The sequence below is a fragment of the Polyergus mexicanus genome, unplaced genomic scaffold, assembly GCF_030449975.1.
Source record: "Polyergus mexicanus isolate NDT 795.1 unplaced genomic scaffold, iyPolMexi1.0 SCAF_17, whole genome shotgun sequence".
NCBI lineage: Eukaryota > Metazoa > Arthropoda > Insecta > Hymenoptera > Formicidae > Polyergus > Polyergus mexicanus.
In genome coordinates, this window is record NW_027223337.1 from 195,105 (window position 1) to 222,419 (window position 27,315).

Here is a 27,315-nt window from a genome sequence, read left to right on the forward strand (position 1 = left end):
GGGACATCAAGCTGATGTTGACAGTTGCGAAAACGTGCGTGATGAGAAACTCTCGGGAATCATTGCGCACGTGTTAACGATGCCGATCGCTTCGGTCGCGCTGTCAAAATAAACGTCGCCATTCGCCGAGAACACGATCGGGGATGGTATCGATGCTTTGTCGGCGGTCGGCGTTATTAAGAGGCTGAAGTGTCGCTTTCAACATGGCGGTGCCGTCGTTCGCGCAGTCATCTCGTGCGTTTCTCCGCTCGTCATGACCACGCTGGATCATCCCGGCTCAACGTAATCTTCTCGGATCGAACCGTACTCGAAATATCGCACGAACGACGCACGCCCGCGCCCGGATAAGAGAAGAAAGTTATATACGTGTCGTTTTGCCGATACAACGACAACGACAATAGGAATGAGGATCGCTTGACAGCCACGGTTGACCTTCCTTCGTAAAGCTGTGGTATTGCGTTCCAATCCGAGACAGATATATCAAGTTATGTTAATATATCTTGATATATATTCGTATTGAATATCCATTAAGTTAACGAAGAGGATCTTTTTTTTCGCTCGATTGCTCGAACGAATGCCGTGGCACCGGACCATGAATCGACGCCTCGCAACTCTCCCATAATATTATCCTCCTGCGTAAAATTAATGCATAGCAACGGTAAGCAATGATTTGTTTCATCAGGATCCTCTACGATGAACGATAACGAATTTCCGAGACGAACAATCACGCTTACTATTCGTTACTCAATCCGGAGATGTCATTTTTGTCAAAGAAAATGTCTGGGCGATAAAAATGGACAAAGATTAAGAAAAAAAGCATACGTAATTCTACAGAAAAAAAAATTTTTTTGTCGCTTTTGTCGTATTATATTCATTATTTTACTAGTCATTGTCAGAATTTATCTCATTGTTGGTAAGGCACTAATTTTTATTTTACATTGTCTCGCGAAATATTGGTACCAATTCTCTGCTAAAGTTTTCAATTGTATATCAATATTTTGTGATACAATTACATACAAATATTCTACGATAATACTTTTAAAAGTTTAAAAAGTTTAATTCAAAAGATTTTGTATAAAAAATAAATAAGATTATATATTATATTATACTAATTATACAAGCGTACTTTTAAAGATCTTTATTGATTATTTTAGATCAAAGGCCACTCTTGACATGCCTGGTAAAAATGTGTCTTGTATAACAGCCTCTACTTACACACTGTTGTTATTTAAATAAAATATTTTAAATTTTTACATTGTATTATGAGAGAATTTATATATTTGATTTATTATAAAAAATAAAAGTCAAACGATTACTTTTAAAGAAATTTATAAACTTGCATGAAACAGCTGGATTAATTTATTAAACATTTTATTAATTTGTTTTTATTCTAAAATAAAAAATTTATAAAGTCTATATCGAGAGAAAAAGATTCAATTGATGATATAAATATAACTATCAATGTCAAGAACTTGTTATCGGAAGCAGTTTAGCCTCCTTAGTGCGGCAAGTTTCAAGCTTGAGAGAGTCTGTTGTGCCTCGTCATTTTATTAGTTACTCATCTTTCCTCGAAATAAGAAGCAAATTCTTCACGAGTTCTCTCTTCTTTTCTCTCAAGTTTTTAAATATTTTTAAACATATTACAAGAGATTTTTGAAAGTGAATCTATTGATTAGGTCTTAGCGATATAACCTGCCAAAATTTTATAAATAAATAAACATTTGGAAATAAGAAAGGAAGAAAGAGAGTGAAAGATAAAGAAAAAAAGGAAAGACGCCAAAAGTAACTAATAGCTGGTAAGAGACTGCTTATACATAGAGATATTGTTCAAGTTGTACACATTGCCAATATCATTTTTTAAATTTATGTTTTTACATAAATGATCACTTTCGATATCGTTCTTAAGTTTGTTAATAAGATTTTCCTGTTCAATAATAATACTCGGTGTTCCTTGCAAGTTGCCTGAATAATTATAAAGTCTTCGTTAAATTTTTAATTACTATAATGGCTGAGACACAAAGAATGACTGTGTATGGAAGACATCCTCCGTGTGCCAGTAATAGCAGGTTGGAGGAGCGTCGAGCCAAGAGGTAAGTATATTAAGTAACGAGTAAAATATATTATATGATGTATCAATTTTAATATATCTTGTACAAGCATCAATTCTTCGTTTTTTTTTGCAGATTGGCATTGCGACACGAGAGAAATCGAAAGCCGGATAAACCGGATGATTTTGTGTGTTACGAATCTAGTGATGATGAAGCGGAGACAGTGACCGAAGGCAAGCAATTCCTGAGAACGTCGTTCAATTTCGTCGATTACGTGCGCGCACGCGAAACAAACACGCGCGAAGTGCGAAAAATCAATCAGGAATACGGTTCCCGACATATACTGACACACGATCTATTCAAGGAGTACTCGGTCAGCTTGAACAATATGAATAAGGTGTTCTGTTCGCAATGGTTGAGTGACAGACAAGTGGTATTTGGTACAAAGTGCAATAAGCTCATGGTATATGATGTGGCGACGCAGAAGCTAGACCAGATTCCGTCTCTTCACGGAAGACAACTTAGCCCGGGCGGCAATGTTATGCCCGAGCAGCAATGCGGCATTCATTCCGTTCAAATCAATCCCTCGAGGTAATTTCATTTGCCTTTTCATTTTCTTACGTGCGCGAAAAGAAGATTCAATCTCACAGATCTATGGAAATTGATCCATTTGTTTCTCTTTCTTGTAGAACTCTTTTATCCACCGGAGCGAGAAATAGTAATGAAATAGCGATATATAGATTACCGACTTTGGATCCGGTTTGCGTCGGCGAGAGTGGTCATAGGGACTGGGTGTTTGACATGTGTTGGCTCGACGATGAATTTTTAGTGTCGGGTTCTAGGGACACGAAAATGGCACTGTGGCGTATTGATAATGATCTCGCTGAAGCACCTGACAAAGCAGATGTGCCTACACACAGGTAAAATCGAATGTAATATTAAGATCAAGATATCAATTTTGTAACATTTCATGTAGCTACGTTAGGATTATAAAACGAAAAATCGTGGAATTACTTTTTATCGATATAGGTCGAACCTTCTTTTTTCTTCCGTCTAATAGCTGAAAAGTTAAGATTCTTAAAAGGAGATAAAAATAATTTTTTATTAATTTTTCTCCATTTATTAATTATTAATATTGATTATTAATGCCAATGTAATTTTTTAATTAGTAATTAACTTAGTTATTAACAATTAGTAATTTCTAATAATCTTATTATTTACTGTTTATAGATTGATTCAGGCTGTCTGTGTAAAGGAATGCAAGTCTGCTCAGAAGGTACGCGCGCTGGCATTTAATAAAGCATACAAGGAAATTGCAGCATTGACGCTCAATAGCTTTATACATATCTGGTCGGCCGAATCCTTCAAACAGAAAATATCTAGAAAACTGCCAGCCTGCCAGGAAAACGTTTGTCTTGCGGTACAAGACGATGGTGTTTATGCAATTGGATGTAGATCTTATACTCTTCTTCTGGACGCACGTACTTTGCAACCAATTAAAAAAATACCTTCAAGGTAAATAAAGCTTTTTTTACCTCTTTTTCCCAATGTATTCTAGCTTTGCTTAATAATACTCGATATATTTATAAATCTTAAATTTATTGATACAGATACAGCGGTTGTGGTATTAGATCAGCAAGTTTTCAAGGTTCTGTTCTAACTATCGGAACTGGTTTAGGAATGCTTATGTTTTATGATGTCAGAGCTCAGAAATATCTAGAATCTTCTATAAACTCTAATAGGACTGTTGTATTAAAAGCTTCAAAAGGATATGTGGTAAGTCTTATGCTATTTAATACAATGATTTATTCGTTCGCATTGACAATTAATTTTATATAATTACATTCTATGGTCAATTAATATATTGTGAGATTGAGATGTGCTTTATTGACCGTCACAATCTCCAAAACAACTTTAGCTTAAATTTTTGAATCACTGTATATATCTATGATGTCTCTACAAAGATATGTATCATCATGGGAAAATATTAGCGATAGTAACAGAAGAATCATATCTGGCAGAATGTTTTTGGAATCACGCCAATCTTAAATTTAATATTCTATTGCGTTTTGTAGACACCTCATGTAATGTACTATATGCATTATTATAAAACGATTTTTTTCATTCTTTGGAATATCAGTTTCCTGATGAAGAATATATCGATGGCTTTCAAAATGTGAAATATACACCTGCCATCTATACCCACTGTTATGACGCATCGGGTACCCGGTTATTTACGGCAGGTGGTCCATTGCCCGCGAATCTGTACGGCAACTATGCAGGATTATGGCAATGAAGGTATAAGATTAAACGAATTAAATTAGTACGATAATTGCTAAATTAAATAATATTAAGAACATAAGTTGTATGTATGTCGTGAAAGGTTAGATTGCTTGATTATTTCACAATTTGGTTATATGTGTTTAATATTTCTATAATGTTTTCGTAAGGGTGCGCCCGAAAAGAGACCGTAAATTGGTTTTTTCATTTGTATTTTTGAATTATGCAATTTGTTAAGTTCCTCCCCCCCCCCCCCCCTCAAAATATATTTAATCCAACATTGCACGGAATTCGCAAATAAAGACAATAATATATTACGTTATAATAATTTCACGATTAAATCACGATCCAGATCTAAAGGAATCAATTTATCTTTTCTGATCTCTTCTGAAAAGAGAAAGATTCAATCTGAAAAATATAACGCTATTATCCTTTATGTTTTAATAATGTAATAATTCGCGGTATGTGAACAATTAATTTACAATTTACAAATTTATATATTTCGCGATTATAATAAATATTTATTTATAAATCGAAAAGAAATCAACGCTGGTCGCTATTTTATTATGTGCGAATGATAATTTAAGAGAAAAACAAATATTACATTTAGATATTATATATTATTATGAAATTAAGTCACACATCTTTGCGCGCTCCATTTCGATATTTTGTGTTAATACAGTGTAATTGTGGAAATATTCATATTATTCTAATAATATGAATAAAAGAGCCCTATAAATTTTATGATTTTATGAAAAAAGATTAATTTTGGAATATTTCGCGTTTAATAAACAATTATTGCATTTATAGATATTTAACTCTCCTACTTTTTATTTCAATACAGGGCAACATTGACAGATGGACTAAAGTACTACTAAAATTCAATATACCATAATTATATGTTTGAAATTATCAAAAAAATATTGAAAAGGCCGCGATCAAATTATTTTGGAATGTTTGTACTTGTGGAAGCAGCACTTATCGAATTTTTCTTGTCGGATTTTTTCTCTCTAGCCTGAGTTTGATAAAGCAAATATATTAAATGGCGTGTGAAATTTTATGTTGTTAAATAAGCGAAATTGTGATTTCCTCATGCAAATATTATAATACAACATGTATATGTATGCATTGTTACAATCCTGCGAGTGTATTGAATTATAATACAGTTAGAGCTGAGTCGCTATCATAAAAATTTCTTGAGAGAAAATTTATAGATTTATCCCTAATTTATAATTTGAAATGAAACGTGTGTGTGTGTGTGTGTGTGTGTGTGTGTATGTGTGTGTGTATGTGTGTGTATGTGTGTGTATGTGTGTGTATGTCTTTAAAGTGATACAAGAGAGTGACAAGAATGATTCAACGAACATTATAACGATGAATATTAAGTTTTATCAAATAGAAACATTATCAAGTTGTGTGTGTGATATTGAAACATCGGCCTCATACACAAGAAACAACAACATACGATGAACTCTTTCTAACACGTGAACTTATTTTATAGGTATAATAATACCAATAAAATTTTTATCCGCATATAAATCTATCTCGTGTCATTGTTATATGACATTGCAAAGTAATCCCAATTGTGAAATCAACTTTTTATTTACTGTTATTTACTATTTATATTAACTGTATGCCCGACAAAGAGCGTCATTTAGTAAAATAATAGTTTAAAAAAAAAAAATTTATAAACTATATTAATAGCACAATTATCTCCTAGGAATATTTTCATTTTCTAAAAATATATTTTATATTCATTTATCTCTATCATAGACTTAATCGCAAATTAATCATATTTTACTTTCCTTATTAGTGTTTGAAGTTTAGCGTGACTGTTCAAGTTTGACCAAGTTTGTTGCCGAGCGTGTCGTCAGCTTTTTCCACGGCGTTCCGCCCGCTTAGAGAATGTTATCGATTATGAAACTTGTGCATTTAACAACAAAAGATGTCGCATGCATAATCTATGATCTCGTGCTTGTGTGTGCAATCGAGAGAGAAAGAGAACATTTGTCTTTACTATACACGCATGTACCATATATATATATATATATCCCCATCTCGTCTCATTCAAATATCTTATAATGGTAACGTTAATCGATAGAATTCGACGATTTTACGTCGAACAAGCTCAAACTCGATTCAGGTAGTAAGGCTCCCTCGGTTCAGCGATGTATATGCTGCATATAATGCGGTGTACTTAAACGCGAGATAAGATTTATCCATTAAATCGTCAAATGATGATACGTTGCGAATGCATGTGTTAAATCATCATATACCACATAACGAATATATGTTAACAATTTATATATTTCCGATCTGCACATCCACCCACTCACACACCCATACATACACACACACACACACATATAAATATATATATATATATATGTGTAAGAAATTATGAGTTGTTAACATGAAATAATTATGGAGTCTTGCGCGATACTACATAAGGTAAATTAATGTGTGCATTGTATCCAATAGCTCTGTAGTCTCTCAGAGATACACGCTCATCTCTCTATATAAAATGTAAACGATCCGATAAACATACGTATACATGTAGTATTGGGGGATATGAAGCCGTACCGAGACATTTATTTCGTTAAGAAGAGAGATAAAGAGAGGGAGAGGGAGAGAGAAAAAACCGTCATTATGATATAATCGCGAAGAATACTAGCACATTACACTCTATATGTGTGCGCGTTCATGATATATATACTTAGAAATATTTAAATACAATATTTTGATATCCTTGGCGGATTAAAATATTGTATGCAAAAGTTCATAAGTATTTCATATTTGGTGACGCGCAGGTATTTAACATTCGATATTTTCGACCGAAACGTTCACAGCATCTCTAATAGCCTATTTTTATAAACGTGCAATAGTTAACGGATAGCTTTTCCGGATACCTTCTTTAGCATCGTTTCATATCCAGAGATTGTTTGGAAATATATAAGAATGCACACAAATCTTCAAACTGCTGCCACTCTCTCGATATATATATCTCATCCCATAAAAGATAATAGACAAATAATAAATAAATGTACGGTTTTATACTTAAAATATGAGAACACATATTTATACGGTATATCGCGATGACGCGTTCCGAATTTTTCAGTTACATCATCTTAATAATATAGCTCTCATTGTAATTATAAACATGTGTGGCAGAGTTTGTGAATTTCGATAATTTACCATGACACGAAGATACCTTTGCACGGGTGCTACGAAAACGAATGGCGAAAACAGCGGATGAACTATATCATTGTAACTTTATATATTTGTGCGACTTCGTATATCTATGTAAATAAATATACCAAGCTCTTGAGACTGAGACATGTCTCGCGTTAATATCATTCTCTTTTCTTCGAAATCGTAGAGTGCAATAAATACACGACTGATGTTTGTTAATAATATATTAATGGCATAGTATTCGTACATTTTTAATATTGACAATCATCATAAATAACGTGTAAAGTGGGTGTATACCGCGTACAAAAGGCGCAAAAAGTCGATAAAATTCTCTATATTTTCTTCTACGCTATATCCTACACTAATAATCATCAGGGTCGCGAGTCAAATCAGATATGTGGGAATTGTTTCTTTAGTCGAGTGTTTTGTTACGAATGCGCACGTACAAAGCGTTCAATAATAGTGGACTGTGTTGATCGCGAGAAGCATCTCGCGCAACGTGCTCGTTTGTACATACTTCAACGTTCTGCTATCGAAGAAAAATAATAATATTGTGAAACGAATAAACATGAAAGCTAGAACAAAAAATTGAAAGACCTATATTATAGACGGCGCGGTACAATCTAACTTATTGATAAAATATCCAAAAGTTCTTATGGCTATTAGCACATCTTTTAACATTATAAAACTATAACTCTTTTCAAAAATATATATTAAATAATTAATTAATAAATATATATAACACTAATTTTTTAAGAGAATCGACCTCGTTTCGGTAGTAAATTTATCTAAACGCGAAATCGAGATAGGAATGGGAGATTACGAGAGGATACCGGTGTGTCGCATGTCCATCGTTGATTTTTAGCTCAAGTAGGATAATCCTTTGTTCACGCAATCCATTACTGCAGACGACGTCGATCGTCGTTACAGGGTTTAAAATAGGAGAGACGGACAAATGTGCTTTACACGTACATGTCGATACTTGATGATCAATCAATGGACTTTTTTAAATTGCGCGCAAGCATCGCTGATTAAGATCCATTAAGATCCATCGTATTACAACACAGTCGTAATATAATATCAGCAGGATTTTTAGCTTCGCGACAAAGAATATATCTTACAAAATCGCAAACTGGAGTCTACTCCAAGTTCGATTCTAGCGAATTTTTCATCGCGTTGCTATTTTTGTAAAGACCGTATAATGTTGCAATCGCATTATACATAGTCTCGTTACAAGTAAAATTCCCCAACTAAATTTACGACAAAATTATTGAATCTAAAACAAAGGTAACTTCATATGTACGTAATAATTAACTGAGATAGGAGATAAAGATAATATTTTGCATTTTAAGACATTCTAATTAGGCTATACGAAGAAATTGTATGATACTTTCGACTATAATAACAATGTATAATAACGAAGACGAATAGAAGAAATTGTTGAATATTGAGAATCGCGTTAGCATTGAATTTTAGAGAAAATAATGTGCGACAATTTCATCTTCTGTGTCATCTTATCAACTAAGCTAATTATATCCTTTTTTGGTATGGATTGCCGATTTTATTCTGCACATAAATATATGTATATCATACGTCAATTATACGTAACGCAGGTGTGACTGTGTCCTTAAAATATAAGCGGAATATTAGACAATTATTGCATAAATCAGTGAGCGAGTGGTCCGCGATGAGTAGCTTGATCCGATCTACCGGTTAGGGGGGATGGTATGTCACGAGCAAGAAACACATTGTCTTTAATCTATCGCTACGAAAAACTATACTGTCATCACACTGAAAGTATACAACACGTTGTCCATTTGTTGTGAAACAAAGTGCGACGAAGCGTGCATGTATAAACGTATCCACCTCCACTTCATTCGCCTTTTCATCGATGAGAATCTCGTCATCGATCACGATCACGTGAAACCGTCGTTGCCGAAGGAGGCGGTCATCGGACCTCGATCGTCGCTCGTCGATTCGCTTCTGTCAAAATCGCACAAATATCGTCCTTGAAGAATCAAAGCCGTCTAGCGTCCAACGCCTTGTTGAGATCACTGACTAGCATGCCGAGGACGGGTCTGTGTTCGGAGTCGTATCGGAATACCGAGTCCAAGAATTTCGGATATACCAGGAAGTCGAATACCTGGTCGCAACGTTGCGACGACTTGTCCGTAAGATGCGGCTTTATCAATTCTTGCACCAACGATCGGCAACGTTCCAACGAGCCTATCAAGTACTCTTGATCGTAACTGTAGTCAACCTCGTAGAACGACACGACCGTCATCGCCACCGTTCCCAGAGCCTCCCGAAGCTCGTCCAGCTTCACGATGTCATTCGGACGGAATTGATGACTGCGTTGCACGAGCCCGATCTACCATGTTTTATAAATAAATTTACACAGCTTACCGATTTTATTTATACAGCTATAATTTTAGCTTAATAAGAACTTGCATTATATTGTATAAATAAATACAAAATCAATTTTATAATTAATTTACATTATACATAATTAGAATTATAAAATACGATCATTATGACGCATACATATGTATAATGATAGCAATATATTATTCTGCAACAAGAAATTGCATTCAATAATAATTCAACTTGAAATGTTTAAAGATTCATAATTTTATTATCCAAATTGAAAGATTAAAATTTGTAAATGATATACATAATTTCTTCATTCAAAACAAATGTATCTATTATTATCTCATATATATATATATATATATATGAATAATGCGAATATTAATTTTTAATTATTATGCACCTTTTAGTTTTATTGAATATTCTCTCAATTATTTTAATTTTCAAATTGCGCTTCCATTTTTCTTGAAAATATATTTTAGTTGAAAAAGATATTTAACTTGAATATAAAGATTATACAGTAAATATGCAGCTTCTCTCGTAAAGTCTTACTTAAATCAGCTCTCCAAATTCGCGGAATATATCATAAGAAAGAAGAAATTAAAGCTTTGATTATTCCAAAGAGAGTTTTTATACCTTAATGGACAATTTGACGATATTCTTGAGAACCTTCTCGGGTTCCTTCTTGTCCAAGTGCGGATTGCTTTTGGCGATATTCTCCATCAGCTTGTAAAGATTATCAAGCAACGACGTCGTGGCATCGTCGATGAAGAGCGATCGACCGGCACCGGTGGATACTATGCGACCCAGAAGCTTTTTCTGGGCGCGCAGTCCTAAATCGCGAGTTCGACTTCCGGTTCCGCCACCGGTTGTATACGATCCGCCACCGCCGCCGCCATTTCCGATTGTATTCGCCGACTGCATCACTGCAATATTTTCGCACAGTAAACGACTGCGGCACGTACATTGTGAGCCGCATTGTTCTCCTTTTTGTTTAGCGCTAAACTGCGACCGTGCAATCTCGAAATTTTATTCCCCCGATTCGAAACCAATCTCGCGTCCGATAGAAAAACTTTTAATATAATATATATCATTTACACATATTTTTCTCTCTCTGTAATCATATACTGCGTTTATGTTGTTTTGTATTTAACAATAGGAATATGACAAAAACTAATCTCTCCCAAGTTGAAAATTTCATTTTCATCGATCTGCGATATAAATTTTGTATATTGGAAATTATATATTTATAAACGTTAAAAATAATATTTATATGTAATATAATCGCACGTTTAACGTGTAATGCAACTGTAACGCCTTAATCATCGCTAAATATGCGGTGAAAAAGCGGGTCACATCCTTCCCCCTCAAACCTACGATTTAACAATTCATTCCGAGCGACGGAACAAAAGAATTGTACGGTCGAATATGGCACAAAAGTAGAAAGTTTGAAGAACTTATTGTCGAAGAAAGATGAAACGTTATAATTCTTCAGCTTCTTGAGAACAGCGGGGAAAGCGTCTTATCTCAGGCTTCGGCTACAACGATGTTCTCGATCGTGCGTACGTTATTGTGTACGTGTTTTCGTACGATGAACTCACCGTCAAACATCGGTAGACCACCACCGTTTCCTCTGGATCGTGATAGTGGGATGAAAAATTAAATAAAGAAGCGGCGAGAGGTCTGTGTGTGCGTGTGCGAATAATGGTCCGGCAAACTCAGGCAAACGTAACTAAAATAACCAAGGGTTAAATGACAAATCGTTGGCGGGTTACACAAATGTCGCGGGTTCATAATAGATGTGTGCGAGACACGACAAACGACGTATCTTTTCTACCTTGATTGCAATCGGTGACGGCCACTAAGTGATAGAGTAACCAGCTCTGCAATTCCATCACGGTCGTGCCCCACGCCACCTGCAAAAAATGTCAACAGAAATTTATGAGAATGTCTGGAAATGTGTTATAATGCAAAAAATTCAACGCAGAAACATTGCATCAAATTTTTACGTAGTTGTGAAAGATTTTCATTAAAATTTCCATCGTGGAGAATTTATTCCGAAAGTTATTCGAATAATAATGATGAGATATTACAAAAAAAAAAAAAAAAAAAAAAAAAAAAAAAAATCTTTTCCATTTACATGTCTCGTAAATATTCTCATAATATGCCACGGTCTTTTACCAATGTTACCTTGGCATCAAAAGAGACTTTCAGAAAACAGCTTCGAGGATACTGTCTGTTTTTTATGTGAAATCTTAAAATAAAAAAAAATATACATATATATATATGACATCGTTCTAAATATGTACAATATAAATCCGCCTATAGATATACATAAAAAATATTTTAAAAGATTAATGAACGCGTACTCGATCGCGAAATTTTGCGCCTTTATACAATATATAGACGTAACTAAAATATTTTTCGCAAACTCTTGGATTCGCGCGCGACGAGCGTGGCGCGTGTAATCGCGGGAGCCCCTCTACCTTATTCGTACAATTCGTCTTAACGATCCTAATGCTGAAAATGAAATGTAATGCGAGCCGACGACATTCGTGTGGCACGCTATCATTGATTATATACACGCGCATTACATATACACATGCGTTCACGGGGTCGCGGTATAAGACCTCTCTATACCTTTGACAGTTGGATCGATTTGTAAGGAGCGTCAAGGCGAGCCAGGGACTCTCATTCACCTTTAAACGATAGGACAACAAGCGGTCGATTAATCGATTCAAATTCGAGTGATTCGCGTCGAATCGATCTTTCGAAAATTTTAGATCGCGTTGTTGAACAAAATTTTTTCTGCGATATTACAGAGTTCTCTTTTAAGTGTACCAAGAAAATAAATTGTGTGAGGGGGGGATAAAAAACAGTGTACAGTAAGACAAGTGTAAGTAAAAAAAGCAAGTCACCGAACAAGGAGAGAGAGAGAGAGAGAGAGAGAGAGGGGGGGGGAGGGAGATGAAATGTAAATTTTATCTCAGAAAATACATCTTATAATAGCTACGCTATTCAATTTTTCACGCATTGTATCTGTGTGAACTCCGCTGACCGAAATATTAATTATAATATTTTATTATATGTAACCTCGTGATATACCATATACATCTTTCCGTTTGCTATATTGGAAATGTTATTCGAATTTCAAATGTAAAATGAAACTTTCAATTTCTTTTTTTTTTCCAATCTTATTTTCTCATCAGAAATTCGATTAAGCTTGATCTGTCGGATATTCTTGCAGGGAATCGCAATCGTAACATTATCAGAGACAGATTCTTTCGTTATTCGATTCTTATTTATTTTTTAGCGATGATCGAAATAAAACGGCGAATAATATGTAAGATAAGATGTACGGATCAAAGACAAAATATAGATAACAGCATACTCAATTGTAGTATAAATCAAAAACTGAAAAAATTAAAAAAGGGGAAAGGATTCGATTCCTTACTTTATTTCCATTATCGAAATATTCTTGGTTAATAGCGTCGATTCGTTATCACTTGAATAAATCGCGTGATTTCTCTCGAGTTTCATTTCTGACGGAATCGCAGAAATGATGCGTGAGAGCGCGTTATGAATAATCGATCGCCGGACATTTTCGCTCTCTCTCTCTCTCTCTCTTTCTCCTCTTTCATCGTCAGTCCGTCAAGGATTCGTCGGGGCTTTCTGGCACCTGTGCGTTCAAACGTCGTCTCGAAATAGCCGATCGTTTGTCGAATTGTGCAATTTCTTTGGAAAAATGGGAGATGAAAATTCTCTTTCGCGAACGCGAAATTTCGCACACGCGGCGGATTATCAATTGTACGACGAAATGGAGAAATTAATTTTTCCACCAATGATTTATACGAGTTATCGGCAAATATATCGAATAATACATATATGTACCGGTTTATTAAATTCTCGATAAAAACATACCACGAGATATATATATATATATGTATATGTCTTGTTATTTTCAGCGAAGAAAAGAAGAAAAAAAAAACATAAATCACCGCCGAAATTTCTCGTGATTTTACAGAGAACTTGACTGCGTATTCGTGTTTAAGAAACATCGCTATTATCTTTATCTCTTAATCATTGACGAGCGAGAAAATCAGCGCGTCCGATTATCTCGCGATATAAAATAATTAACTGAAATAAATTGGAGTCTTTTTTTTCAGAGATAGCTATTTCTTTCCCGCGTGCATCTTTCAAGACCGTCCATCAGGTGGCTTGTCTTGGGAATATTCGATCGCCAGCTATAAATAAGCACGTGTATATCGCCTGATTGATTCGATTTACCTTCTCCCTACCACAGCCAACCTAATTCGATGTGTACACGTTGCGAGCTTTTCGTGAAACATGGCATTTCACGAGGATCCTAGTCACTTGGCGAAAACCCGGTTGGATGCGACTTGAATCTTCATGAAACCGATGATTCTAAAGTAGCGTGCAAAAATTCACAAATATATTCTTTGTTCCCGTAAAAGCGCGTATACTACGTTATGGATCAATCTTATTTTAATTATCGCAAAATTGACGATTAATAAATTTGATAATTTTTCATTATTTCTATTTTTTTAAGTAATACTTTTAGCGCAAATTTTTCTCATCGGATAACAGATTTTATAATTTTATCTTTTTATAATATAATAATAAATAATATCCTAAAATCATAAAAAAATGAATGTGACACATCGACGTATATTTATATGTATAAGATACGCGTGTCAATTTATTTATAAGCGCTCCACAAATATTTCTTTATCGCGCTTGATTTTATTCAATCTCTCCAAAAAGGATGAAAAGAGATATCGCTACAGCACGTGGAAATGATCGCTGCGTCTATTCCCGACAATGGAAACGCGTTGATCGGACAACGGAGATACATTTTCTCGTGTCCACAGTATCAAAATTGCGCTTATCGAAATTACGGTGGTTTGAGAGCGCCTGTGCAATATCGGCACTCGGCAAACTCTCTCTCTCTCTCTCTCTTTCTCTCTATCTATCTATCTCTCTCGGGACTGTCGCGAAACAATGCCTCCGTAAACTACTAGCTGGTACGTTACAAACGTAATTACCGGTTCTCTGTACACGTGCGAGCGTCCTGAATTTCGTGGTGTATGTGACTCGATACAATTTATCTCTCTCTCTCTCTCTCTCTCTCGCTCTCTTTCTCTCGTACAGAACAAAGTACAAGTAACACGAACGTCAACGACGGTTTAAACGTTTTACGTCGATATCGTCGCAGCGACGATGAGCTATGCTTGCGATAGCAAAGATTTTCGCAAAGAGAAAAAGAGAGAGAGAGAGAGAGAGAGAGAGACTCGTTTGCAAATTATTTCGCTTCTTTTACGATACACGCGTGTCGAAGACGCGTACCGATGCAAGCAGAAATACGCGGATGTACGCATACGCGTGCGTTTTCTTAACGATACGGTAAGAACATCGGTGTGGACGGTTTACGGCCGTGAGTTTCCGCGGGCGGACCTGTGTGCGGGGGTCCGTCATTTCTAAAATTAGTCGCCAACATTATCAACCTTCCATTATCGCGACAACGCGTCGAAGGACGACGCGTGCGACCAACGATCAACAAATTTTCCGATATCCGTAAATTTAGCTCGATCGTTTAACGGGAAACGTCGCTCGCCGGTGCGACGATCGGAAGAAGAGTGAAACGGATATGTCGATATAGAGAGGTCAATCAGAGTGACGAGAAGAAACGCTACGGCAAACGGTTTTTAATGAACAAGTTAATCATCGTAAAGTTGCTTAAAATGATAATCGCCTATTCAAAGAAATTGCGAAAATATGTATAATATTGAAGAGGATTTTATTTATTTATATCGAAAATATCGATATATATATATATACCATATATTTTTATTCTAGTACCGCAAGTATCTTTATTAAGCATCTAGTATCTATGCTTAATAATAGCCTTGAATAAAAATTTTCACGACAAGAATCTTGCGTGTAATAAATTTATTATCGTAAAAAATATATATTTTAATATAATTTATAACCAAGGGGTTTTTTTTTCTATCAAATTATGCTACGTTTTCAATCTTCCAAAACTAATATGAAAGAGTTGGAAATGTAATTGAATTAATAGCAATACAATTTTAAAAAGTAAAAGTATTAGTTGTTGATTAGATTGGGTTAATGCGTAGGAAACGGAACATAAATGGAACCTAAATAAGACATAAAGGTTATTAATAATTAATATAATAATGTACAATTTTTAGAAATACGAAGAAATATTTTTTAGTCGCGTGTATCGTGAAATAATCTCTCTTCTTTCTTTCCAAGCTTCAATAAGAGATATATAAACCTTATTAAATTCCAAACAACCTTATAGATTTCGCCAGGGACCCAACGATACAATTATTCAACGTCATAGCGAAACAGATGGAACGGCAAGGTTAATTAGCATACTTTATTCGATGCGAAACGAGAGAAAAACGTACGCGTCTCTGTTCCTCGCGTTCGAAACTTTTCCACGGGGAAGATCGATCGGCGGGCAACGACGACGCTCGACGAGGACCGGCTAAACTGCATTCGCGATGTTTTACGGCGCGATACTATAACCGAACCCCCTCACGAGTCGCTGCCGCTCCGGTTGACTCGTTTTCTTTTCGCGCCCCAAGACGCAGCTGTCGCACACCACTGACAGCTGGTGCGACCGGCGACCGGCCGGCAGCGTGTCGTCAGCACCCCTCCTCGTTAAATTGAGCATCCTCGCGCTCGGGATAACCACCACCTGCCCCCGGACTAATGTATAGGCGCTCGCACGCATCGGGAACGTAGCGGAGAGCACGTGGTCGTGGCGCGAGTTTTCTACAGACTCTTAGTAAGACGGTTTAAAAGACGGATTATGCCCGCGACACAAAAGCTCGCACGGTTGAATTGTTAAAGGCGACTTGGCGAGATTCAGCTCTATCCGCGATACGATTTGTCTGCATCTCGCGATTCGAAAATAGATATGATTATTTGGCTATCGCGAAAAAGTAACTCGACTGTTAAAAAATTATTTTAGGATCTCGATACATATATACGTAAGTCGAATGTAATTATTTCAACGAAGAAATGAAGAATTGATTTTTAAAATAATTGATATTGCACTTGCATAATATTATTTCGCGATAAAGATGTTATTCTTGATTTCAACTAGGAGAGAGAAAGAGAGATCGATTTTTCTCCTTTATACTCCTCGAACGAAATTAAACTGGTCAGAACTAAAACAGTTTCAATATGTTTCGTAATTACTCTGCTTATTTACCGTTGCATCCGTCAAGTGTGTAATTAATATATATATATATATATATAGCTAATGTTGTTCAAGTGCACGCATCGTTTCTTGGCGCAAAATTCTTTTGTCGGAAGAGCGAGGGATTGCACGGGCTATAAATATCGTTTTATTCGCAAATACGTATCTCGGGTACATGAGAGATACATTGCGAAGATACGAATAAGATAGCAAGATAGAGAGAGAGAGAGAGAGAGAGAAAGGAGAAAACCTCGGACGAGGACCGCGAAATACGACGTCGTTACCGTCGTGCCGATCGTCGTGTCCGAAAAAGATAGACGCCACACGCTATTTCCTGCCTTGTCAAGCCTCTTTCGGCCATACGAGAGAATTATAAACGATCTCGCAGGAAATTAAGCCCGTAATAAAGAACACTCGTATATACTGTTAAATAAAACGGTAAGAGTCCCTGAAATTCTCGTGTAAGTTGCTAAAGCGTATACAAATTCATCTTTCTCTTGCCAGAGAGATCCCTAATTAAGCCTCTTTAATTAAATGCATACGAGATGATGTCTGGAGGAGAAAACGCAGAATAGCGAGAACCCGTTCTCAGGGAAGTTTGGAATTTTAATTTTATTTTAGCGAGAGAATTTTACATGGATTCTTTATTTATTACCATGATTTTTCATTCCTTTTATTAATTCTAATATGCGTTTATGAAAATACTTTCGTCTGTGATTGTGAAAATCAATTATATACATAGACATATTTAATAAATAATTTTAACTTTTTTCAACAAGAAAATATTCATAAAAATTACTTATTTCAATCCATAATCAATAACTTTTCAAGCTTAGGAATTAAATCTTTGTTAACGGACGATTTGTGCATCTTGAATTTATTACATAAAAGCAATTATATGGTATATTTACGCGTATTCTCGTGTGTTCGATGCATCGAAATGCAATTAAATACGAGTACACAATTGAAGTGGCTGAGGACAAGTTCGATATTAAAAAGCTCATTAATTGGCTCTTCAATTCAATTTTCATCAATATGTAAATGTACGAAGTATTGAACAACGCTATTAGTACATGTCTTAAGATATCATATATATATATATATATATATTTCTACAAATTTCTCCTTTCCTCTCATATTCGTCAAGGCCACCGATGATACGAATTCCGCGCGTGCTTGAATAATAAAAAAAAAGTTAGACACACACACACACATCCCGTACAGGAGAATGCAGATAACATTACTTTACCTTACCGCATGGCAATAATAGAAAATTGCGATAATAGAAAAAAATTAACATATCATCGCTCTTACGAGAGTTACATCGATCGCAACACGAACACGCATACCTATATGTATATATGTATCTGCACATATGCGCAGAAATATTTGATGTTCTATTGCGCTTTCTAGTGTCGCTTGAAAGTTTCAAAATGTATAATTTTCTCCAAGTTTGAAACTAAACTGCAAAAAAAAAAAAAAAAGTTGAACCGACGAGCAGAAACTTTATTATAATAATTTAATAATAAAGTTAAGATTTTCAATGGATAAAGAATGAAATTAAAATTAAACGAGCGATATAATCGTACGAGTGAAATATTCGAAAAATAAAATATGCCCGGTGTTGACGAATTTTCATGTATAACATTTCGTTTCTGATAGAAATTGATTTACATGAAATATTTATTCGCAAACTTTTTGTTTCTAAAAAAAGATCTACATTCCGATTTTATATATGCCATTTACTATTGTATTTATTGTTTGCATTATTCCCTTGCATAATTCTCGTGCCAATTGCACGCATCCCTTGATCGATGCACGCAGTGACGCAACAAGATATGGCGCGTTTAGATAATGTAACAATGTATAGCGAAATCAATGTGTAGCTAGCAAATCGTAACAACTCTCGAAAAACTATATATACATATACGTCGCAAGATAAATTCAGACGAAAAACGATGACTATTCATATTCCTTGCTCGCAAATATTGTATTAATACGCTCCCTGTCCTTTCCAGCGTTTATCCCGCTGCGTAAAGCAGAGAAAACGCGCGCGATCCGAAGAAAAAAAAAAAAAAAGACACGCGGAAGATTAAATAAATTTCCTTGCCTCTCTCCCCAGGACCCTCGCGAGTCTAGGGGCCTAGAGGGGCGGATGCCTCCGTCCGGTTCGTGTCGTGATCGACTCGTCGCACATCGCACGCGTTCTTCGAGAAATCCTACGGTTAATACGACCGTTTACTCGCTCGCAGAGAAACGCAACAGTCGCTACGCAATTATGAAAAACCGGTGCATCGCGTTCCTCCGCGTTCCATAATTGGATACGAGAGCGGATAGGCAATGCGTTAACAACAACCTCATTCATCTCTCGCGCGGTTTACTCGTTATAGCTTCGTCTATTTACGGCGCGCGATTACGCGCACTCGAAAACTTGCTCGCACTCTCTCCTCTCCTTTCCTTCTCTTCTCTTCCCTTCCCTTCCCTTCCTTTCCCCTCCCGGGACGTGTACACGCTTTACCAGATTGTAGACTACAAAGGGATGTTTCAAAATTTCCCTTCATTTTAATGAATAAATTTCTCGAGCAACGCGAAAATGTTGACTATAATTTTTTTCTCGAGTTTCCGCATGGGAAGAAAGTCTTTTTTCGCCAATTATATAAATTCTGAAATGCAATTGAATGACTCGAAATCTCGTACGATTATTGAAGTGTATGATTTTACTCTTCATAATTTTAATTTAATTTTCAAGATATATTTGATATTGAATATTAAATTGATTGCAAATGACAAAGATAGCGTAACAAAAAGTTGTTTCTAAGGAAAATTTTCTCCTTTACTCATATTTTCAGAAAAAAATTAATTACTGCACTTTTTACATCTTATAGAATTCGTAATATAAATATATTATTATTTATTAAATTAATATATATTAATCATATTTGTTATTATTAAACTAAGATAAAATTTTCACTAACGAAATTTGCAGTCTCTCGATCCCTTTTTTACGATCGTTTCACACAACGTACGTATACAATCTTGCACATTCTTTCTTCCAAGTTTCATAATTATGTCAACGTTTTAATATCGCTTTAACTTTTATTTCTTAAATATTTATTGAACCGATTCATCATCCATAAGCTTTTATTTTATTTATATTTCTTCGATCATAAAAAATGTTCAAAAAGAATTGTGGTATATTCTGTTTTTGTTTTATCTCACGCACTTTATAAAACAGCTAAAACATTTCATGCATTTTCAATATTTTGCCAATAACCTGTGCACGTATCCGCACCATTGAAATTCATGCACCGTGGACCAGTGTGGACGGATTTAACGCTGTAACGATCATCGATTTTGTCCATGGGACCGATAGACCTTTCAGGCATTTATCTCTAAATAAAAATTATTCAAGTATATTGACATATATCAGTTGTATATCGATAATTCTGAAAAATAAATCGGATATCGATACCGTGTTTTATTCGAGAAGAGATATTTAATGGTACCAATGCTCGCGATATTCGCTCTTTAAATTATTATTATAAAGTATTGAAAATAAAATATTTATCGCGAGAAACCGAAAATATTTTCTTTAATTAATTGAATAAAAATATTGAGCATGCCAGTAGTTATATTTAACTTAAAGGCGATATAACATTAAAACTAGATTGCACAATTCAGTTCAAGTAATCGTGACAATTAACAATTTGCATGATTCTACTATATATATAAGAGAATACAGAATATAAGAGAAAAACAATAAAACTAAGTAATATGGCTGTAAGGATCAATTTCCTCGGCCTCGGTAAGCCCTAACTATAGTACTAATTATAGCGTTAACTTAACGTAATGTTCTTTCTTTTTTAATCAAGATTTTAATATAAAACTGAAGATATATATATCTTCAGTTTTATATATATATGTAGAGAGAGAGAGAGAGAGAGAGAGACGCATGCAACAATCTAATGGATAGTTTCAGCAATATCGATAAATTGTAATTAAATTATGAGATTTTCACCTTCTTCTAGTTCTAACTATGAAAAACGGCAAACAATCAGTGTTAACGAAAGACGTTGTTGGTTTTAGCCGTCGCCACGTCGCGTCGTCGTAGAAAGGCATCGTGTTTCTCCTTTTCTTTCTCCTTCTTTCTAACAATAAGTGGTGCAACTTTTTAAATCGCGACGAATAAACGATGCAATTGAGACGACTTGTTGCGAAATCTTGCGTATCCATTTCTCTTCTGCAGCGTTACGGATTTCTACAATTTAATCTCTTCGATCAAGCCATCTTTTCACGATAATGACTCTGGTGTGAATTCGCTTTAATCGCATTCTAATTATTAGTCTACCAAGAAAATTCGCGCATATATATATATAATGCATCTTTTAGAGTATATCGAAATAAATTTTCTTTATAAATCTCGTCTCTCTAATCTGCTCTTAAATATAGATATCGCTAAATTAGCGCGTGACAATTTTACGCTCATTCGCTACGATGTTATACTGATAATTCTGCTGATTTATAATTAAATATCGGTTAATTGGTATTTTTACGATACCGAAAATTATTATATATCGATTAAAATTTTCCAATGGAAAAATAATATTCATGTGATATTTATCATATATTTGTTCATTTTCTCCAATAATTTATAATCAGATTATTTTCCGATAATGATTTCGATGTCTGCTAATTGCATTCCTGCCTTTATACAATACATCTCCCTCCTCTTATACAGATAATAATGATTACATAATTTTTATCACTATATATTATTGTTCCACTGATAATTTACAACGATGATTCACGAAGCAATTAGACATACGGATATATAATTGCTCATCTTATTATAGTATTATTACAAAATTTTTACATGTATTTTTAGCTTTTAAAGCTTGCACAGAAAATAAAGATCATTGCGTGACATACATATATCGTCTGACGATCTATTTAATGTACTCTCATGTATTAAGGTCGAGTGAGATAATTAAAAGCGTCAAGTAAATGGAGCGACATAATGATCATCCAACGGTAAATTTAATAATTATAATCGTAGAGAAAAGGAGGAAGAGATAAAATTCCCTTCTTAATAAACTTATTCTTATAAAATTTACAATAATTAAAGAATTCGTTTAATAATAAAAATATGATAATAATACAATAATAATACAGTACGTGTTGCAAATACAAATAATCTGTGATATAACTTAAAGAAATTAAATATATTATACATTTTAATGTACAAAATATGGTTAAAATTAAGTTTTATCTATTGTCTATTCCAGAATTAAATAAAAATTAATCATCTAAAAGTGAATTCGGCCATCGCTGGCAGAAATTACGCTACGGAAAAACCGCGGAGAAAATGAACGAATCTTTAACATCTCCGGCGATTACGGCCAGCTGCCGAAACGCCGGAAATCACGGCAAATCTACCGGAAATTGATGCGAGAAATTTTTAATATTCCACGTAAAGAGCAATATTAAAACTTTATATATTTTTGTACATATTATATAATTAAATATTTAAAGAAAGCATTTGGAACGTAGAATAATAACCGAAATTTTACTAATCGAAAAGAATAGATTTTTTTTTTTATTGATTTCGAAAGTTCGATTTAAGTAATTTTCCTAAGCATCGAGGAGATGATCCGCTTGAATGAGAGTCGACGCGATGAATGGGGAAACTTTATAATCAAGGAGATACTAAAGCTCGAAAGGGATCATCATCCATCTCGATGATAAAGCTAAACTTCTTTTTCCCTTTATAGATTTCTGTATCAAGAGCTGAACTCTTCACTATATAATATGTGGAGGTAAGATAATGTCCATTTCTTTTTCGCTATGGAAAATTCTTCGTCCGCCTGTCTAATCTAATCTTTTATCTTAATTTTCTCTTCTTCGAGTTATTTCTCTCTCTCTCTCTCTCTCTCTCTCTCTCTCTCTCTCTTCCTCTCAATTTCTCGTATCTATAAGCGGACGTATTTTCGCCAAACAGCGCGAGCATGTCCGAGAGAGATTCCTGTTGACGAATGACGAATTAACCCGGAGACACGCAACGCGAGATGTATGAATCACTCTGAGAATTAATAAGTTTCCCGGTACTAAGAACGGTCGAGATTCTCTCTGCGTAAACTTTAACATCGCATGTTATATACGTATATACTTACATACAAAATATTCATATTTTTATCAATTACGTAACACTTTATACTCGTACGCATTGTATACGTACGTAGCAATTTTTCTTTTTTTCATTCGATATTTAAATTATCGTACTCGCACTCGCACTTGCGTTCGCAATTTGCGTACGCAATTTCGAGAAGCGTAATATGGCACCAACAAAAATTTTAATTTTAAAGCGGGAGCAAGCTTACCACGCAACTATCGCGCGTTTACGTTAAAAGGGATCACGCTGTTATTCCGCGCGGTTAATCAAGATAAAAAATACGCAACGGCGCGCGACGACCTCACACACACACACACATACACACATATGTATAGACACGCACGCACACTGACCGATTTGAATTTTCGCACACACGCATACCAACCTCTGCTAATGTTCGGGGCCGCGGGAGCGCGACCCGACACCCGACTGTGGAAGCAACGAAATTTCTCCACCCGCGTATTATCGCGTTCCCTCCTTTCGATCGGTCCCGGTTGTCCCCGAATTCGCTCTTCTAACAAGTCTCACTTTGATTCGCGCGGCACTTCTCGAAGAGAAAAGAAAAAGAAAAAAAAAAGATCGCACGGAGTGACGACAGGGCGGGAAACGTTATCTTTGACGCGCGAGAGTACTATGTCGAATGGCGACAACGATCCCATCAGCCGACACGTCCGTCGCGTTGCACGGTCGAACGACGTTTGCGGCTTTACGAGTTGCGAATGTTGCGATGGCGAATGGCGATGGCGCGCGACTCGGTTGCCATGGCACCCGCGAGCGGAGTGTACGCGCGATTGGTGGAGGAACATTGAAACTAGGGAGATGCGCCTAACTTTACATCGTACTCTGACAAATAAACTTTGAGAATAAAAGAGGCGAGATACAGCGAAATTACATTGAAAATATTTTTTCTTTCTTCCTCTCTCTCTCTCTCTTTTTTTTAAGGAGCTGACCTGCTACAATTAACGATCATTGAAATGCTTTTCTAAAATGTCACCATAGATTAATTTTTGTTCTCAGCACATTTATCCTTGTCACGTTGCACTTTACGTGTTTGTTGTACGTGAAATAAACCAAATATATATATATATTAGGTCACGAAGAGAGCTAATGAAAAGTTTAAGGATGAAAAAAAACATTTGGAAATTGAATGATATTCTTAATATTCTTATTAATTATGTTAATATCGCAATTCAATTTTTTCATTAAATACGTAAAAATGTTATCTTTCAAAATTTATTTTTTAGATTTCGTTAAAAAAAATTTTAATTTTTGAATATCATGCTGACTTTACATAAAGATTGTAAGAGTCGTGTCAATGCATATTATGTAATTACAATTGACAGAGAGAATATCGTATTCCCACATTCCTAAACAATTATTAATAAAATTATTAAAATGATAATTCACGCGCAGACAGATATCAAGATTAAAAAAAACAGGTGACGGATTCTTGCAAAGAGTAATCTAAAAAGTCATTTTTATTGATACTCCTAGCGATGCTTCTAGTAAGTATCTATACTTTGATATACATACTTTACATACGTCTGTAACAAGCACATTGCTCAACAAGAAGCTCAACGAATCATATAAAATAAAATATTACTAATATCGTGATTATTGTAGCAGTGTTAATTGACGTTTCTCTCTTTCTTTTTCGTTCTAAAATGAGGACTTTAGAGTAGTGAATGTGATGAAATACAAACGAGATTTATGATCGAATGCAAAGTTTGATCTGATATATTTAAATTCTGTGCGTTTGATATGATCACTAATCCCTTGAATTTTTCTACACCGAAATCATTCGTTCCGCCATTTTTTATGGATCTGTTGTAGATGCTCGTAAGCTCGTTGGGAGATATTGAGTTCTGGATTTATCGAACATAGACCGTGTTGTCCCAAGAGACTTAAACCAGACAGACCTATTGAAAAAATCATTTTGTATATTCGCGTTATTATTTAAAATAAAAGCTGCTTGTGAGATTATTTCTTGCGAAAAGTCTGTAATTTATTTTACAAAGCAAATTTTTTTTTGCGATATAAATTATTTACACTCACCTAGATACGTGTGTAGAGGATCTGGTCGTGTATTATCAAACTTTGCCAATCCTCCGACGACTGTATCCTGAGTATTGAGGATAAAAATTTTATTTTGTTCGGCGTCTGAAAAGTTGAGGAACTCTAGAAGCTCAAGCGTAGCGCCAACCCAGAAACTGTAACAAGTGTCGGACGGTTTCCCAGGCCTTCCATTAAATCCACCGTCCTGTCTCATAAGACACCAACGCTTCAGACGTGCTAAACGGTTCCACGTCAATACATCCGTTATATTAATATGTTCTCTCATCAAAAACAAACTTGCCACAGCGCAGAAAGTTGATCCCCCATGAGATTCAAGACCCGGTCCCTGTCCGATACCGCCATCGTACGACTGCAATTATCGTAACCATCTGTTACACGAAGATAAAGATAAAATGCTTACAGAGCACGTAAATAGTAACGCTAAACAATTGTTGATGACAAGTGCGCTTACAATGCTTCGTAATATGTAGTCGATAGCCCGCGGGATGTCGACGCCCGACCAGTCGTCCAAAATTGCGGAAACGCAAGAGGCGCAATAGAGGAATCTCATGTCGCTCTCGCATCCCGTCACCATGGCCATGAAAGATCCGTCGGGATTCTGACAGGCACGGACTCCATCAATGATAGATTTTTTACCCACTCGACTCAGATCATCGCCAAGGATCAGAAGAGTGACCAAGCTTGTGTACGTCATCGCTAAATGACCACACTGATAATCTGGGACATCCTTTGGTATCGTCGTAGACGCTTGGAAACCAGAACGAGGCCCGGCTCCCTCGACCTGGAGACCGTATATCCAATCGATTGCTTCGGACTTGGCCTGTTCCCCGATCTCGTCCAACGAATTTAACAGATCTAAACCGGACAGGGCGAAGTACGCTATCATCGGTCTGGTAGAATCGAATTCCGCCAAACTGCTAGGCATGATTTGTAGTAACCTTTGGAAGTATTTCACATGTTTCTCCCGCGCTAGCTGCGGTGGCATGATTATCGTACAATCTCGATGCGATGAATGAAAACGTCACTCTAAATCGACACGACATACGTCTCGGCACGCTTTAAGAACAACTGTAATGTGCTGTCGTTATTCAATTGATGATAACGATTCATATGTATACATACAATATTTATTTCAATCGGCTCTTCCCTTTACTCTTCCCATATTGACTCGTCAAAATTCTAGTAATTCATCATCGATTCATCGTAAATTCTCGTAAAATCGTATTTCAGAACGATACATTTGATACGCATTGTCTTTTATGTTCGAATCGAATTAATAATTTAAAATTGTGCGTTGCAATTTGTCGCCTTTGACATTTGGTTATGTTCGTTCACCTTCGACGTTTACCCAACTGAAATCAGCTGAAGCACGAACTCAGCAACGTGTCACGTGTCACTCAGCAACCAATCTTTGAACGCAAAATTATGAACCAATAGTACCAATTTATCGTTGTATAAGACCGCGGTCGGGAAAGACACTAGAAATGCTTCGAAGCGTTTGATTGATCAATCAGGACAAAAAGAGCGAAGATTTATTTCTTCCGATTGGTTAATGTAATGCTTCGAAGCATTTCTAGCGTCATCCCGACCACAGCCTAAATTCCTAAATGAGAGACTCTGCTTTCTAAACTTGGCGGAAATTTAAAAAAAACTGCCTTTTACTTTGACTATATTATACAATACCTAAAATAAGATGTCATAATTTGAGCAGAGGTAGAAAAATTTACTAATTCTTCAGCAGGATGGATCGAGATAAAACGAACACGAATATTTCGTAACATCTCTTTTTATATATATATATACATATACACATACACGTATACAATATAAATATATATATATATATAGCCTGGAGACCAGGAGACCAAAATTAACAAGCTTCTACTGTGTATATACATATGGAAGAAACGAGCGAAAAATTCTTG

The 27,315-nt window shown here is 35.5% G+C and overlaps 3 protein-coding genes across 9 annotated transcripts; 1 reads left to right on the forward strand and 2 right to left on the reverse strand.

The window, feature by feature from the left end:
- Dcaf12 (DDB1 and CUL4 associated factor 12-like protein) lies at positions 1 to 8,864 on the forward strand. Of its 3 annotated transcripts, none has more exons than XM_070310024.1 (8): positions 1 to 658; positions 1,155 to 2,090; positions 2,184 to 2,639; positions 2,738 to 2,968; positions 3,279 to 3,563; positions 3,659 to 3,824; positions 4,189 to 4,346; positions 6,142 to 8,864. In XM_070310024.1, exons 2-7 carry the CDS (start codon positions 2,005 to 2,007, stop codon positions 4,342 to 4,344), a joined length of 1,380 nt encoding a protein of 459 aa, XP_070166125.1. In that variant the 5' UTR covers positions 1 to 658; positions 1,155 to 2,004; the 3' UTR covers positions 4,345 to 4,346; positions 6,142 to 8,864. The 3 variants fall into 3 exon arrangements, with proteins under 3 accessions (XP_070166125.1, XP_070166123.1, XP_070166124.1); XM_070310022.1 differs by lacking the exon at positions 6,142 to 8,864 and adding an exon at positions 5,173 to 5,640; XM_070310023.1 differs by lacking the exon at positions 6,142 to 8,864 and having other exon boundaries at positions 1 to 913; positions 4,189 to 5,151.
- On the reverse strand, positions 7,732 to 24,105 carry Sigmar (Tumor necrosis factor alpha-induced protein 8-like protein sigmar). 4 transcript variants are annotated; one of them, XM_070310028.1, is made up of 5 exons: positions 23,700 to 24,105; positions 14,178 to 14,315; positions 11,728 to 11,806; positions 10,527 to 10,816; positions 7,732 to 9,891 (listed from the first exon to the last, which is right to left on the reverse strand). In XM_070310028.1, exons 3-5 carry the CDS (start codon positions 11,783 to 11,785, stop codon positions 9,538 to 9,540), a joined length of 702 nt encoding a protein of 233 aa, XP_070166129.1. In that variant the 5' UTR covers positions 11,786 to 11,806; positions 14,178 to 14,315; positions 23,700 to 24,105; the 3' UTR covers positions 7,732 to 9,537. The 4 variants fall into 4 exon arrangements, with proteins under 4 accessions (XP_070166129.1, XP_070166128.1, XP_070166130.1 ...); XM_070310027.1 differs by lacking the exon at positions 14,178 to 14,315 and having other exon boundaries at positions 23,700 to 24,101; XM_070310029.1 differs by lacking the exons at positions 14,178 to 14,315; positions 23,700 to 24,105 and adding an exon at positions 16,346 to 16,830.
- Positions 24,106 to 24,831: 726 nt separating this feature from the next.
- Betaggt-i (geranylgeranyl transferase type-1 subunit beta) lies at positions 24,832 to 26,747 on the reverse strand. 2 transcript variants are annotated; one of them, XM_070310026.1, is made up of 4 exons: positions 26,513 to 26,747; positions 25,842 to 26,458; positions 25,370 to 25,739; positions 24,832 to 25,233 (listed from the first exon to the last, which is right to left on the reverse strand). In XM_070310026.1, exons 2-4 carry the CDS (start codon positions 26,373 to 26,375, stop codon positions 25,112 to 25,114), a joined length of 1,026 nt encoding a protein of 341 aa, XP_070166127.1. In that variant the 5' UTR covers positions 26,376 to 26,458; positions 26,513 to 26,747; the 3' UTR covers positions 24,832 to 25,111. The 2 variants fall into 2 exon arrangements, with proteins under 2 accessions (XP_070166127.1, XP_070166126.1); XM_070310025.1 differs by having other exon boundaries at positions 25,842 to 26,747.
- Between the last annotated feature and the right edge of the window lie 568 nt (positions 26,748 to 27,315).